The sequence below is a fragment of the Ixodes scapularis genome, unplaced genomic scaffold (assembly GCF_016920785.2).
Source record: "Ixodes scapularis isolate PalLabHiFi unplaced genomic scaffold, ASM1692078v2 PGA_scaffold8__174_contigs__length_109621045, whole genome shotgun sequence".
NCBI classification, from domain to species: domain Eukaryota; kingdom Metazoa; phylum Arthropoda; class Arachnida; order Ixodida; family Ixodidae; genus Ixodes; species Ixodes scapularis.
This window is the reverse complement of record NW_024609883.1, coordinates 67,722,896-67,738,109: the sequence shown is the minus strand read 5'-3', so window position 1 is coordinate 67,738,109 and position 15,214 is coordinate 67,722,896. Positions and strand designations below refer to the sequence as shown.

Below are 15,214 nucleotides of genomic sequence, written 5' to 3'. Positions count from 1 at the left end.
CGAATGCACTTTTCAGAACTACAGTGACGGCGCTAAGGAAGCCGCCATTTGTGAGAACGTGTTGCTAAGCAACACATTCGTGACGCCGCACTTTCGTAGCTATATTTATTATCCTGTACATTAACAAAAAAGTTAAATAAACTTTATTTTACATCATTATAAAATAAGCTACGTGTTTTATTTTCTTACCCCGTATAGCTTGTAGTGAGCATCTGTCCTGCGGCTGCACCAACACGGATCGCAAAGTTACACTTGTTACGGCTGGCAGCCGACACGCAAGTGACATCATTTCTTTTAAGATGGCGGCTCACATGGACATGTTTCTCCGGTTCCTCGACGTCAAGCCGGAAAGCGTAAATTTGCAGATAAAAAAGAAAGTAAGCGCCATCTGTTACTAATTTGTCGAGTTTATCGCGTTATACTTTTTTTCTTTTTACAGAACTAGTTAATACTGTTTCTTTTATCTAAATCCCCAGATGCGGCGAGGCGTTTAGCCCATTCATAGCCCTCATCCCCCTCTTTGCCTAATCAAGGTCTTTTGTGGCACTAAAATAATTCTCTTTACGGTTTGACGCATAGAAAAAAAAAAAAAAAAAAAAAAAAAAAAAAAAACAATTGTAGTTGTGTCGTGTGTGTATAGCGGGGAATCCAGATCGAAACGGGCAGGGGTGTGGATGGAACGCACATATTGAAGCCGGTATTGTGTATACGTAGCTTGAATTGCCGGGTACTGACGGTAATTTCTACTTACTGGTTTCCTCGAACTACGATTAACGCAATGTGAAACACTGCGAACCGAACGCTCGTGGCCCATAAAAGTCTAGCATGGCCGCGAATGGCATCACATGCAAGCTATGCATACTCGATGTTGTCTTGTGGAGCAAGTCGTGGTTACTGTCAAACGAAGTTTGCAACGTGGCTGGTGGCATATGGTGGGCTTGGGCGCTTCAAAACTTTCCCCGCCGAGACAATAATAAAAGAAAAAAAAAGTAAAGTGAATTAGTCAACTTTATTTTACACACACACACACACATATCGCTTTCTTTCAAAATTTTGTTTTAGGTGCCGAAAACGACGACAGAATCTGGGCAGGAACTGACGGGCTGTGCTCCCATCAGCCGGTACTTTGCTGAACAGTCCGCCAAGGACAAAGAAATTTGGGGTGAGGCAATATCTGTACATTCTGACAGTACCAAAAGCGCGTGTAGAAATATCTACCCGACCTGGTATTTGATAATGTACGTCGTACACTAATGGTGTGGTCAACTAAAAGGTCGCTGTCGGGGACAGATCATTTATAGTCACTGGCAGGCTAAGAAACAGGGTGAGGCTCCAGCATCTCATTATCGCCCTGCAGCCAGTGAGTTTGCGTCATTAGCCAATAAAAAAGCCAATGAACGAATTGCGAAGCAAGGAGCGTAAGAGGCCACGCCCTGCATTTTTTAAACTCTCAGTGACAGCACTAATCCTTCAGTTGGCTCTCAATTAAATATACAAAGATTAAGAAATAATATTGATTAGCTCGCACATAATAAGGCTAAAACTAGGATTCTGTGTTTTCGGAGTTTATTTTTCGTCAAATTCAGATTGTGTTTTTCGGAGTTTATCTTTTGCCGAAAATTCAGAGTTTATTGGAGTCTGTTTTTGTTCCATTCCCGATTCTCTGAAATTCAGAGCTAAATCTTGCCGTGTTTTTTATTTTCCAGGAATAAAAATAAATGGTATCCAGGTGTAGATGTATGCTAGATTCAAGAAAGCGCGCTTGTGTCAATTTATATGGATTCAACTGTATTTGGCGTTTGCTCCCTTGCAAGTGGCAATACTAATTTGTTCCACGACAAAAGTTGCTAACTAATGTTGTTTCGGTGAATGTCGATACCTTAAATTCAATAAACTCCTATACTCCGCGACAACTTTTCTTGGCAATGCAGTGGAAGGTACAGGCCCGCGTCCCCTCTCCCATTTTGAGTGTACGCAGGCTCTCCTCCTGGACGCCTCGCTCCAGGCAATCCAGCACCGTGAGCTTAGTAAAATTAGTGCTTTTTTGAAGCATTTAGCTTCTTTTTTTTTGCAAGTGTCTATGCGTTTGACAATGTCAGCTGTATGCTACTTACGCCGGAAGCATTGCGAAATGTAGCTGTCAAGTCCCAATTTTTACGCTTAGGAATTAGAGGAATGGAATGGAACGATTCAGCCATTCCAGGAGTGGGAATGGGCCCAGTGTCCCCAATCCTAGGAGTTGAAAGAAATTGAATTATCGAAAACTCTAATTCCCGGAATGGAATTGGAATGGAATGGGGGGTGCCCATTCCACAACACTGCTACGCACCATTGTCGAGTTGGCAAGATTGTCCGAGAGGGATAATGTAGTGCAGATTCTCAGTTCTCGAATATTTGGAGCGGCGAAGTGGCGATGCGGTAAGGTCCCAAGGGGTAAGGCTCGTTACCAGGCCATAGTCACGACTGCTTAAAGGGGCACTGACACATCAAAATCATATTTTTTTTTATTATCCGAAACGATCGAAAACGATGCCGGGACATTACCCTCAAAATTTGAAATTTGGGAATTCAGTATTCGTGAAGTAAAAAAACAATTTCCAAATGCCGAATTCGAAGTTCCCGCGCGATCGGCGCCGGTGCCTTGACGTCAAAAATTGGTGAGACCTGAGAGTCCACTTTTTTTTCTCCACTCCCTGCTGTTGCCATGGCGACCCAATGTGAGGAGGAAAGGAGCGAGCGCCGGCTCGTTGCGGCGGACCGGTTTTGAGCGGTGCCGCCTGTTTTCCGTTGGAGGATACAAATCCAGGAGACGGCACCACAACGAACTCCCGATTTTTGGTATTTCAAAAAGAAGGGCCGTAGTGCGTTCGCAATTGCGTTAAAAAACATGTTTTAGGATTGCCGTAATTAAATGTTATAGAGATGTCGCCTACAAAGCTTCTAAATTTCCTGATTCTTGACGTCACCGATCAAAAGAAGCGAGGAGGCGAGAAGCGGGAAAATCAAACGCCAAAAATAAAAAGGCGCGCGCGGGCCCGGGAAAATTTTTTTTCGCGGTGCGGTTTTTTTTGCGTGTCTATGACTGCAACTTACATTGTTTTAGACAATAAAAATAAATACGACTTTTGGGGTGTCAGTGCCCCTTTAAGAATTGCGGGCGAGGCTTATTATGTTCGCACTTCTTGTTTTGTGGTTTATTCTTCCTCGTTCTTATTAACTAACATCGGAATCTCAATAGCCACGGACCGAAAACAAGATGCTTGGTGCCCGCCGCACTCTGCGTTTCTTAAGCTCTTGGTGACTGTGGCCTGAAGATGCCGAACCGTTCCCTTTGACTGGATCAAGCCTCCCTGAGTGATGCAGGGGAGTGACTCGGTCAAATAAGCAGGCACTTTAACTGCTTATTTTTAGGGTGGTTTTGTTGCCTTACTACAGTAGGACGTGAGATTAGAGTCTGTCGACATTCTCGAAACAACAGTTCACAAGGTTCCTGTGTCCTTGGCAGGAAAGACTCCGCAGGACCGGGCAGAGATCCAGCAGTGGCTGGAATACAGGGCACTGCACCTTGACGAGGTGGTACCGACGCAAGAGGCAGTGCACGAAATTCTTCAGGTAAGGATTGGATTGGATTCAGTTGTGTGCGACTGTGTTGGCAACATTGTCCGCCTCCATGCAACTGAGTGCAACTAACTTGCACGGCTGAGGGATAGGCGGGACAAAGGAAAATTTGGACTCCCTCCCGCACGGCTCGGGCCCAAAGTCTCAACCCTGTCCCCCCCGTGGGTCGGGTGTTAAGTGAAGCTGACGAGGTTCGACCAGAGGAAAATTGGCGATTCCCTTGGCGGGGGTGGGGGGGGGGATGTTTTGGGGTTTTTTTGCCTGATCCCCCAAAGGTCTGCCTGGCGATCATCTTCATGACCTCGTGATAGTTAGAGAAACGCATTGGCTGGAAAGGAAAAATTAGGTTTTTGTTATTATTTTTAGGCTAGGTGGCGCAAGCTACCGCCCATTACCAAGGGTACTACAGCCTTTATCATCCATCCAACCTCATATTGCAGCTCCCCAGACCCTCCCTATGTGTTTCCAATGGCAACTTTTTAATCCAATTGCTCAACAACCATTCAACAAATAGACTTCAAGATGGCTTTATTAAAAAAAAGAATAAAACAATATGTAGGGCGGTCACACTTTTCCCCAGTTTTGGGGCTAGAGATTTTCTACAGGAGTTTGAATTCTTTTAAACTGCCCCTATTTTCAACCTGCCATTCTTGAGCGATTCTGAAGAAAACAGAGACACTATACTCACGGTCAGCTTTCTGTGGCAATCCAAAGAGAGCAGTTGGTGCACCCTCTCCCCTAGCATTGACCGCTCTGTCGCAGAAAGCGGACTGCGAGTATTGTAGATTTTTTGATAATGCATTGTGGAAGGTCATTTCTTAGCATACCTTTCTCCAACAAGATCTTTGCTCCATGTATTTCAATAGGAGAATAGGAGGATCAAATTTGCACTCCAGTGAAAGCCTGAAAATTGCTTTTCTCGATGGATTTCACCCTCTATTCCGTGGCGCCATTTGTGAGCAATTTTTCGCAGTCATTTCACAATCGCGGTCATCTTGTGTTAGTGCGCAGCGACGTACTGCTCGCATGACCCCGTTTTTTCAGTCTTATTCAAGGTTTCAGGGTGCGTGCTTCACAGATCATATATTTTTTTGTGTTTGTGTTTTAGTTAGGGATGTGGGCAGAGCTGCGAGTAAATGACGCAGTCGTCGTTTTTTCAAGCGGAAGTTTGTCGCATGGGGTGGAAGTTCGTCACATGGCACCACTCAGGTTTAAAGTCATTGGCTTTTTTTGACCAGAGATAAAGGACATGAACGTCTACAGAAGCTCGAGATCTGCGAGGGAAAGTGTCAGGCTTTTTCTATGGACTCGAGCTCTTCACCGCGCGTTAATGAGGTCCTAATCCCAAGCTTTGTACAAATATTTAGATGTGCACAGTTTGTAAAATTAATTTCTGCCAAATAAACCTTTGATAGCATCACCATCTGCAATCTCCCTCGCCTCCCGCTTCAGTGTTGACACCACCAAAAAGAAGCATGTCTTTTGTCACACTTGGGGAATATCAAGCACATGAAGAGTTCTCAACTAGAAATATTTCAAATGTCTATGGAGAGTGCAAATATTCACAGAAAAATTTAGAAAAGCTATGTTGTGCCTATGATTGTGATTTTTGTTTTGAAAGCAACTTCTGTCTCTATCGGTTTGAGTGCACGTTTTTTTGTATACCTGTACAAATACGTATGTTTTCGTACATGTGTGTATGATTGCTCATATTTTCGTACATGTGTGTACTGAGATAACGATTCGGCAGCTGTCTGCCTGGTCAAGAAGCGACATAAATGGCAATTAAGAACTATAATCATAAATTTAATATACAGAGTCCTGACGTTTCGGCCGCGCATAAGACTTTGACAACAGCACAACACTGGTCTCCCAGAAGACTTGGAGAAAGCAGCTTTTTGGGAGTCATAGGGCTCATCCAACGTGCAAAAGGGAAATGAACCTCTCTTCAGGTTCTTTTCCCAGCAGCTATGTGTCGGGGCTGCTTGACATCATCAAAGCTCCGCACTTCTGTGTGTATATAAACGAGGCGTGTCCTTACGTGGACTTGAGCGTAAAGCGACCTGGTCCCGATTCGTCACTGTGTATGGTTAGAGTTCTTCATTGCTGTCAATGTGTGTATGAAAACATGCAGTGAGTGTCAAAATGTCCCACCATATAGCATTAGGACTGTTTTGTAAAGCTGAAAAAATCGTAACATATGTAAGGCGCGGCAGCAACGATCATCACCTGCAGGCGACACTGCTTTGCGTGGAAACCGGCAAACAATAAAATAAAGCTTGCACGAAGCGCTTCAGCGTCCAGGAGCTGTAAGAAATAATTGTGAAAATTCAGCATTCAAAACATCCTGTCACGGTATTGGTGAACTGGATGAAGAATGAGAGCGCAGGCAAATCGCAAACGCAACTAAACCCCAATACCAAGAAAATATTGTACAGTCATAGGAAGAGGTGCTTACATGTATAAACACCGTGTGTAAGTGATTTTTCTGTATTTTTTTGTTTTCGCATTGGTATTGGACTTTGGTTATGGTTGCACATGAATTTTATTATTAGTTTACGGACCCTGGTGGCCATAGAAGAAAAAATTCAGCGCTCGAAGTCACTTTTATTGAGGCAACAGCGATTAGCTGAGGACTCCCTTGGTATCATCTGCTCCGTAATCGAACGTGGAACTAAAATGAAATTTCGGTGCTCTATGATATAATTCAGATGACGCAACTAAGGCTTTTTTTTTCTTTTATAAGTTATATAATTTAACAGTCAAGACCACATCTCTTTTTTGCGTTTTGTACATCATGTAATTTGGGTAATATAAATAAGATTTGATTACATCTAGCTTTGAAGTACGATCTTTGTGAGAAAGAAATATGTTCTGTGGAGCTTTGGGGTGCAGGGCAATCTAAACCTCTGCTAGTATTACGACAAGATATCTGTTTCCATGCATCTTGCCCAAACTCACAAAACACACACGGAACAGACAAAAGGGCACAATGCCTCCCCCTCCAGCAGTCTTCGTCTTTTTTTCTGCTCGATCCGAAAAAAATAAGATTATCTTCTCAACCCCCCCACCCCCGCATCCAGCCCTTTTGTTTCTAGGTCAAGTGTCCAAAGATAAAAGACTTTTTTAAAATTTATTGATGGAAAGAATCTTTGATGGAATAATCTTTAATCAGGAAAGAAGGAACTCTTTTGCAACTAGCACAGTCCGTACGGGAAAGAAAGCATCACCCTCAGTGCCACCTGAATTCGTAGAATGTTCCTATTTTAGTTCTAAATCAGCTGCAATATCCTCTTAATATGATAATTTAGGGAGAAACGTCCCAAGCATTCCAGCCACTTCGGAACGCCGGGGAATAGGCGCGGACATTGGTGGTCCCGACAGGCCCATGTTGCTGGCGGTGCCTTAATATGCACGATGAAGCAGCAAAGCATCACCGGTTAGGTCTGTGCCTAGCTCTATTCTGGCTTACTTTGCAGGAAAGCAGCTGCGTCGCACATAGCATAAAGATATACAAAGTTGACAAGCACTCAAACAACTTGAGCTCGTCGCGATGAAACGAGGTCGCCTAACCTACTGTCCGACTTCTTTTTCTGTTGTTCTGTCGCTTTATTTCTCATTCTTTTTTCTCAGAACCTCCGATGTCAGCACTTACGATTTGCCGCGTTCTTCTCTCGTCTTTACCCCCCCTGCTGTGCAATGATGTAGTTTGTAGACATGTATTTAGTTTGTAGCAGCACGAAAGTAAACCATTTGGTGTTTGACGAGCTGCATTTTTCTGAGGGTGACTACCACCAACCTCTAGCTTATAACGAGTCACCTCATTCAAAGCAATTTGCAACTCCAGCCCGCCACTCGCCCTCTCGCGGACAAACGGAGAACCAGAGGAGCGGGGACGGCGGCGGCGACGGCGGTGGTGCAGAAGCGGTGGCCGAGACTGTCGGCCTTGATGCGTGAAGCCATTCTAACGAAAAAAACTAAGCGCGTTAAAATAGGAATTATTGCTTCGCCTAGCAACAGCGTCGCACGAAGGACCGGGATGTCTAATTTCATTAGGGACCTTTCGTATATCGCATACGCTGTGGATTTCTGGTCTTGTTGTCGCCAGCTCAATCTGTGCTTCCTCTGACGGCAAACGCTTTCGCTAGTAATGTAGAGCTGTAGCGTACGGTCTACGAAAAGTCTATTCGTTGCCCTAAGTAGGAGAAAACTGGTCGTGCAACGATATGTCGAGCACTACACTTCGGGAATGAGTTCGTGTTTTAAGGCCGTTACAAGGAACATGACCATTTATTCCATGCACTTTCAAAAGACGAAATACGTGTGCTTGCTTTCAGGTCATCACAAAGCAAATAAGAAATGACAAGAGAATTTTAAGCGCATGCGTAGCCAGCTGTTCGTGACGACAGCTTAGACGGGCAGTTTTGGCAAGGGCCGCAACGTTGCAAATAACACGGTACAAAAAAATGTGCGGTGCACTATTGAAATATTTTGTTTTTGATAGAGCAATAAATAAAACCCCTAAGGACACCAATTATGTTCATAAGCAGTTTTAGGATAGCGTTACCGCAGCCTACCGTTGGCTATCGTGAGCACGGCAACGCTCCTGGCGATCGCTGAAAACTGTGCTTCAAAGGCGCAGCGCGAGCTTTCTATTGTAATGCTACACCGCACGATAGCCTGCGGTAACAAACTTCCTATCAATAACCATAGAGCAGTTAGATCACGTGTTGCAACACACTAAAACCGAGACGGTGAGCAGCGAGTTGTGAGCCTGTGACACGAAGGCATCAATACTGTGAACGCTGCTCTTCCGGAGCTTGACGGTCACCGTGCGCGGGTCACTTTTTTTATTAGCATTAATGGCCAGGCAAAGCGCAAACAAAATATTTTCATCACCCTCAAAAATATTCTGCCAGGAACAGTGACGTGGACGGTTCCTAAAACGCGCTTGCCCACCACAAAGCCTCACAAGTTGAGGTTTCTGCAACTTTTGGATATCAACATGCTTGTTTTCCTAAGGCGCAGCAGCATCTCCGTCACCTGTAATAGGATCCTCTCCTAACCGTTTTGCGTTTGTAGACAAATAAATCGTTTTAGCACACTGACCAGCGTCAGCGAGCAGGCCCACGGAAATCCTGGAGAATCTGTCTCCGTCTCTTCTGCCATCTTGGAACTACTGCCCTGCCACCTATAGGGCGTTGGAGTTGCGAATAGTGTGAAACAAAATAAGCTTCTACGAACTGGGCACGACGCCTTTATTTATGGTACAGTCGGCTCTCGGTAGTTTGAGGTCGCTTTATTCAAATGATTGATTTCAAGGTGACAGGTGGAGTGCAACGATTCTGACGTTGAAAGAATTTGCAGTCTGTATTTTATATATTGTTTATCTAGGCACAAGTGAGAAGAAATGTGCCATTTTCCCCCGAAAAATTGCTATTTCGCTGTGTAATTGCAAAGGAAAATCGAATCATTTGCTGATCTGCAGCTGCGCGTGGCGGTTACAGTAACTACGGTGACACGTCTTTGGATTGCATACGGAAGTCGACAGGACCTGTCCCCGTCTGCTGCTACTTGCCGTCAGCCCCGTGGTGAACCATCTTGTGTCGATCGCTCGCCGCGACGTTCGGCGATGCTAATCCTTGAAGAGTCAACAATGGCGGAGGGAGCACCCAATGGGAAACTAAGTGGTCCCCCAGAGACGTCACTCAAAAATGGCGTGACATTTGAGGGGAACTTTGACCTTCCATTTGTTTATTTATTTTTTATTTTTTTAAATACATATTAGCGTGCACAGGAAAACATGGTTTTCTGTTCTTTGTTCTATAGGTGACGGAGATTAATTCTTGCAGTTAATTGGCTAAAGTCCAAAAAATCTTTGCACCACCCCTTTGAGGTGGGCTTTAAGATGACTTTCTTTTTTTCACCCAGACACTTTATTTCAGGAACTGAACTGCTACATGGGAGATCGGACATACTTCGTGGGCAATGGCTTGACTGTGGCAGACATTTTCATGTACTACAGTCTTCATTCCTACTTCGTAAGTGTACATTACACTCTGCAAAGACTTCGGAGAGATTCTTAAAGTAAAGCTGAGGCATCCTTGTTCTCCTTATTGCTGTGTGCATGCATGCAAGCAGTCCTTGTTAGGGTCCCACAAGATGCCTACTTTTGCTGTTAATATATTTCAAAGTATAACTCCGGTGCAATCGTCGGATTTCCCCACAAAAGACCATTAGAGCTGTTGACGAAAATCGCTGAGTCCTTGGGGTAGTAGCTTCGTTATTAACGTATCAGCTCTGAAGTTCCTGTGTCGAATATGTAAACAATGTATGGTAGTGTGAAAATTTGTCTATACACACTCAAGAAAGTTGTTGTCTACCATTCCTAGGGCCTGGGCTTGGCTTTTTGGTCATCTAAATATTTTCTTTTCACTTGCTCTAATTTTAATTTTGTCTTGCTTTTCCGTGCCAGGTGTCATTGACCTTCAGGGATAAGGAACGGTACCACCATCTCTCCAGATGGCTTGCTCTTGTAAGTTCTGTTGTTGCCGACTGAATCACTGTTGTCAGACTGATATCTGTTTAAGCCACACTTACATGAAGGACATAGTTTTCAATTTGAGCCAAAGACACGTTCAAAGTATACTCCGTGTCACTAGTTGCGTACAGTACAGGCGAAGCCAATGCCAGGTGAGGCGAGAAAGGGAAAGTACTAGGAAGGGTGGGGAAAACGAGAGCAACCTTCTCTTTTCTCTAACATTCCTAGTGCTCTCCCTTTCTCCCCTTGCCCTCCATTACCCTCCTCTCCCATCCCACCTTTCTAGTGCTCGCACTTCCTCTCTTCGCCTGGCGTTGTTTTCGCCTGCATTGCACGCAACTAGTGCCACGGAGTATAGTGCCCTGCATTTTTAGTTAATATTTTTGTGAAATTCATTCTATCTATATACGTATGTGCTTTAATTTTTTCTTTGAACCCTGGGTGTTGATAGTTTTTAGTGCTGTCACAGAAACTGGTACATTTGCTTGTTGTTTTTTCATCAGGAATCTACTATTCTTACTCCTCAAAATAATAAATTTGTATCTCATTTTTGTCTGACTATGTTAGGATGTGCTTGGTGTTCTTTTGTTTGTTAAGATCTGTCCCCTAGTTGTACCGAATTCTGCTAAGCATCACTTGGACAGTATGCTTGAAACAAAGCCGGCACTAGGAAGGCTTCAGGGAGAAACACATTTTGATCTGTTTCCTCAGTTTAGAAGAAATAAAAAATTTAGAATAGGAGAAAGCAAGCGGAAATGGGAGGCAGAATGTAAGTCGGTTTCTGCCTCTAGAGGCCGAATGCTACCAGAGAGTATGAAACCCTTCGTTTTCCCACTAAAATTAGTTTACTGACTTGCAGCATTTGAAGAAAGAGAAGCAAAGAGCAATTGACAGAGGTAAATCTGAAAAAAATTTTCTGCAGGGCTGAAAATTACTTTTACAATGTCTGCATCATCACTTTGTCTGTGCTCACTTATGTACCGAGTCAAGCACCGAACTAAACTGCCGAAGATTATGCAAAAGATGATCACATTCTAGCACACAGTTGTTTCTTGTTTCATACGGTAATCAAATTGGTTCTGGCATTGCTGGGGAGGGTGCAAAGATATTGTTGTCTTATGGGGACTGCACCCAGTTCAAAATAGGACAACATCTGATTGGAGAGCTTTTCTAGCAGAATTTGTCAACAAAGAATGGGATTAAAGAAAGACAGATCAACATTGAATCAGCACAGAGAAATAAACTCTAATATAACATTCAGGTGAATTGCACTGGAGAGCTTTAGTTGAGAAAAAGCATTAAATAAAAGATTCAATCTTTTGTTTTTAACAAAAAAAAACAATCACATAAGCAGGGTCACGAAAGAATGCATAGAACAACACAGTAATGAAAGAGGGACTTGAGGTGCACTGGCAAATACAGTATTGAAAAAAACAAACGTACAATGCAGTTTTTTTTTTATGGCACGTCTTGGTAACGGTGGCTAATAATATTGGGACATTTTTCAGACTGATTCAGCACATTCTGAGCCTTATATATGCCCAGATCACACGGGGCGAAAGCTTTACTGGAGCAATAGTTTCGGTGGCAGCTTCTAAGTTCAACTCACTGTGTCCCACTCAATTAAATGAGTGATATGAGCTTAAGTCGTGTGAACATGAATTTCAGGTACAGCACCAAGAAGGACTGCGTCAGAGCCTTCCCCTGGTGACATTCAGCAAGACGCCTCTCTACCGGGTGCTGAACTGATGGGCGTGCACGTTATCACAATCTAATTTAAGTTTTGTTACACCTTTCACTGCTATCTGTGGACGTGGAAAAATGTGTCGTGTCCTTATGGTCTCATGGGTCTGCCTTGGTTGTTGGTGTCAAGCGGTGCATTTCATTTTGAGAGAATAACACGCAGGTCTACACTAGTTTGATGGGGATATCGTCGAGTATGTTTGATTTTTTAGCTATGAAATGCTTTGTGGGTGGAAGAAATTGTCTTGAGTTTTATCTAACCAATGTTAACTGATGAAGCATTACACAAGTATGTCACTTCTGATAACTTTCTTCAATGCTCACTTGTTTCGTGTTTAAATCATGTCATGTCCTAATCTTCGTTCCACTGATGGTGGAATACGAGAATTATTGTAGCAGCAGCCGAATATGTTCGTACTGTTAGGCTTGGGTTTTTAATGTTGTTTGTTTTTTAGTCCCGGGCCTATCTTTTTTTGTTTCTATTTGAACCGAATGAAGCACAATGCCGTCATTCCAGGAATACTGCACAGTACGGAACGCAAGGATCGTTTTCTCCCTTTTGAGTTCGTTCCGTAAGAAAATAAAACAAAAAAGTGCTCCCTTTCGGTGAATGTATGTTTTAATTCTGGTGGTTCCTCAGGTTGCATTTCCTGAAGGTCACACTGACAAGTTTATGACTATAGTCACGTGACTTAAATCTTTCAAATTGTATCACTTATACTTGGCATAGGAAAACAAGTTCAAGAAGTGCTTGAGTTCCCGGGGGGTACACAATCTATAATTTGTCAAATATTTTTTTTTTCTCTTTCTAAGCATCTTTTTTTTATGAGATCTCTGGATATAAAATTACAGCTGCGTGAACTTGCATAGCATCGCAATGAAAAACTTGGCTTTCTTTTTGCGGCGAGAAACTGAGGAATATGTAGGAGGAGACGAGAGGGTGAGTAGAGACAGGCTTTGCATCTACTCACTAATCGTTCCAGCCAGAGCTTGGCGTTCTGACGTCCCCGCGCGCTCTCGTCTCCTTCTCTCCCTCTTTTCATCCCATCCTCGTCGCCAGTTGTTGTGTGCATGCGGGTGCCCGGATGAAAACAAGTTCTCGTCCGTCGGTAGCGACCTTTATTTTGCGACTGACGAATTGCTTCTTCGCGGCACGGCAGCTCGCTACGCCTCTTATCAGGAGCGCTGATAGCAGGGACCGGAGACGGAAACACGACAATGCGTGTGCTCAGCCATAGCTGACCTTCACTTTTCGTTCCCTTCCAGTTCATTCGCTTCATTTATTTTTGTTGTCACGCAACAGCTCATTGACCTTCCAGGAGAATCTTGCAGACGAACGATCAATGCTTTTCCTCCTCCTCGCAGCTTGGATTGCAAACGCGACCCATAAATCACGTGACCCCGATCGATCGTGGAGTTGGAGACACTCTTAAAACTAGGCACACTGCTCGGGGACAACTTTCTGTGGCAATGGAGGCAAAGCTAAAAAGCCGAAGCACACTATTTTACTGCGCAGCTGAATATGGTTAAACCAAAACAATTTGCTGGGTTTAACTTAACCAAATAAAAATATGTAAAAATATATTTGAAGCTTTGATTTCACAATGTTACATAAAAGTATCCAGGATGTGCCGAACTAATAGCATTTTTTTTTTCATCTCTTTTTTTTTGCGTGTTGCAGGTTTTTTTTTTGTAAAACAAAGATGGCGTCTTTATCTTTATTATACAGTTGAACCTCAATTTAACGTAACCCGATTTTACGAGTTTCCCGATTTAACAAACAAATTGGGATTCCCCGCGCAGCCTAACCCGAAGAATGTCTTTCTCGACTTTATGAAGTTCCCGATTTAACGAAATAATTAGGGGGTCCCGGTGACTTCGCTAAATCGAGGTTCAACTGTATTATGATGGTGCCTGGAGCGTGTCTCCGACTAGTGTGTTTAGTATTTTATCCCGTCCATACATCAAAAGTGATCCCGATGTGGCAACAAACAATGTTACAAAACCCGGAGTGTCCTGCTGTCGGATGTCGCGATCCTGGCAGTTGGTCGTAGAAATGCTAGCGAAAAGCACGCGCGAACGCGGGTGTCGCTGTCGTCGCGGCGTCCTGACTTCTAGCTGCCGAAGCTTTCGTGGACTGCCACACTGGAGCGACCTGCAGCAGAACAGGCATCTGCCACATCCACCCCAGTTGCTGGGACGCCGCCAGGATCGCAACCGGCGACAGCGTGACACTTCTTTGACGTCGTCAGGCGGAAATTAAGGGACCACTTTTTTGAACGCGGTAAGCACACGAGTCGGAGACACGGGAACACACTAATCAGTCTTCTGTAAGCTCACCGTTTTGTTCGCCCGAAGGATTTTTCGCAGAGCTTGGCGACCTGTCAAAACGAACGAAGCAAGTGCTGTCGGAGAAAATGCAACTGGATGCAGGACTGACACTCGAAAAGGCTACCAACCTGGCTCAACAGTCCGAAGCTGTCAAGAAACAGCAAGTTACTCTCCACAATTCCCCGAGTGAAAACATTGACAGAGTCTTAAAAAAAAAGGCAAGTCAACGGAAGGGGAAGACACGAAATGAAGAAGCAACTCTATTTCGGTCTGGTTTACCAACTCATGACAAAACATGCCCGAAGTGCAGATACAGACACCATCAAAAAGACAAGTGCCCCGCATGAAAAGCAGCCTGTAACAAATGCAGGAAACTTTAGCACTACTCACGGGTTTGCAGGAGTTCTGGTGCCCTCGGGGAAGTAACAACGTCTGAGGCGGCACTTCTTGGCTCCGTGGCGTCGTTAGATGAACAGCGATGGAAAGTCATGGTCGACATCTGAGACAATCCCGTAACTTTCAAAGTCGACACCGGTGCTGATGTCACCGTCATTCCTGACAGGATGTACCAAGACTCTTTCAAGGATGTTTCCCTAGGGAGCCCCAAGAAAATCCTGAAAGGTCCAAATAAGAATGTACTGGCTGTTCTTGGTGTATTGAATCAGACTCTTCACTACAAAGAGAAGACCTTCAAGACCAACATTTACGTCGTAGGAGAGCTAGAACAGCCACTTCTATCGAGGGATGCAAGTGAGCAACTGGGCATCGTTAGTGTCTTGATCAAGTTGGCGCCCCGGGGGGCAACACTGTGGACCCAGAAAGAAAATACCCTAAGTTATTTTCTGGGTTGGGGCCACGTCAAGATTACATACAGGATCAAACTGGGACCTGATGCTAAACCAGTGGCGCTGATGACACCTCGAAGAGTGGCCATTCTACTTCTCGATAAGACCAAAACGAAACTAGGGGAAATTGTCAAGA

The 15,214-nt window shown here is 44.1% G+C and overlaps 2 protein-coding genes across 2 annotated transcripts; one reads left to right on the top strand and one right to left on the bottom strand.

Annotated features, from left to right (window-relative positions):
• Positions 1 to 285: 285 nt before the first annotated feature.
• LOC120839675 (eukaryotic translation elongation factor 1 epsilon-1) lies at positions 286 to 12,513 on the top strand. The gene is made up of 6 exons (XM_040209997.2): positions 286 to 377; positions 1,063 to 1,162; positions 3,506 to 3,612; positions 9,564 to 9,659; positions 10,094 to 10,153; positions 11,828 to 12,513. Exons 1-6 carry the CDS (start codon positions 300 to 302, stop codon positions 11,906 to 11,908), a joined length of 522 nt encoding a protein of 173 aa, XP_040065931.1. The 5' UTR covers positions 286 to 299; the 3' UTR covers positions 11,909 to 12,513.
• LOC120839676 lies at positions 5,640 to 14,845 on the bottom strand. The gene is made up of 3 exons (XM_040209998.3): positions 14,624 to 14,845; positions 14,243 to 14,283; positions 5,640 to 5,925 (listed from the first exon to the last, which is right to left on the bottom strand). Exons 1-3 carry the CDS (start codon positions 14,784 to 14,786, stop codon positions 5,782 to 5,784), a joined length of 348 nt encoding a protein of 115 aa, XP_040065932.1. The 5' UTR covers positions 14,787 to 14,845; the 3' UTR covers positions 5,640 to 5,781.
• Between the last annotated feature and the right edge of the window lie 369 nt (positions 14,846 to 15,214).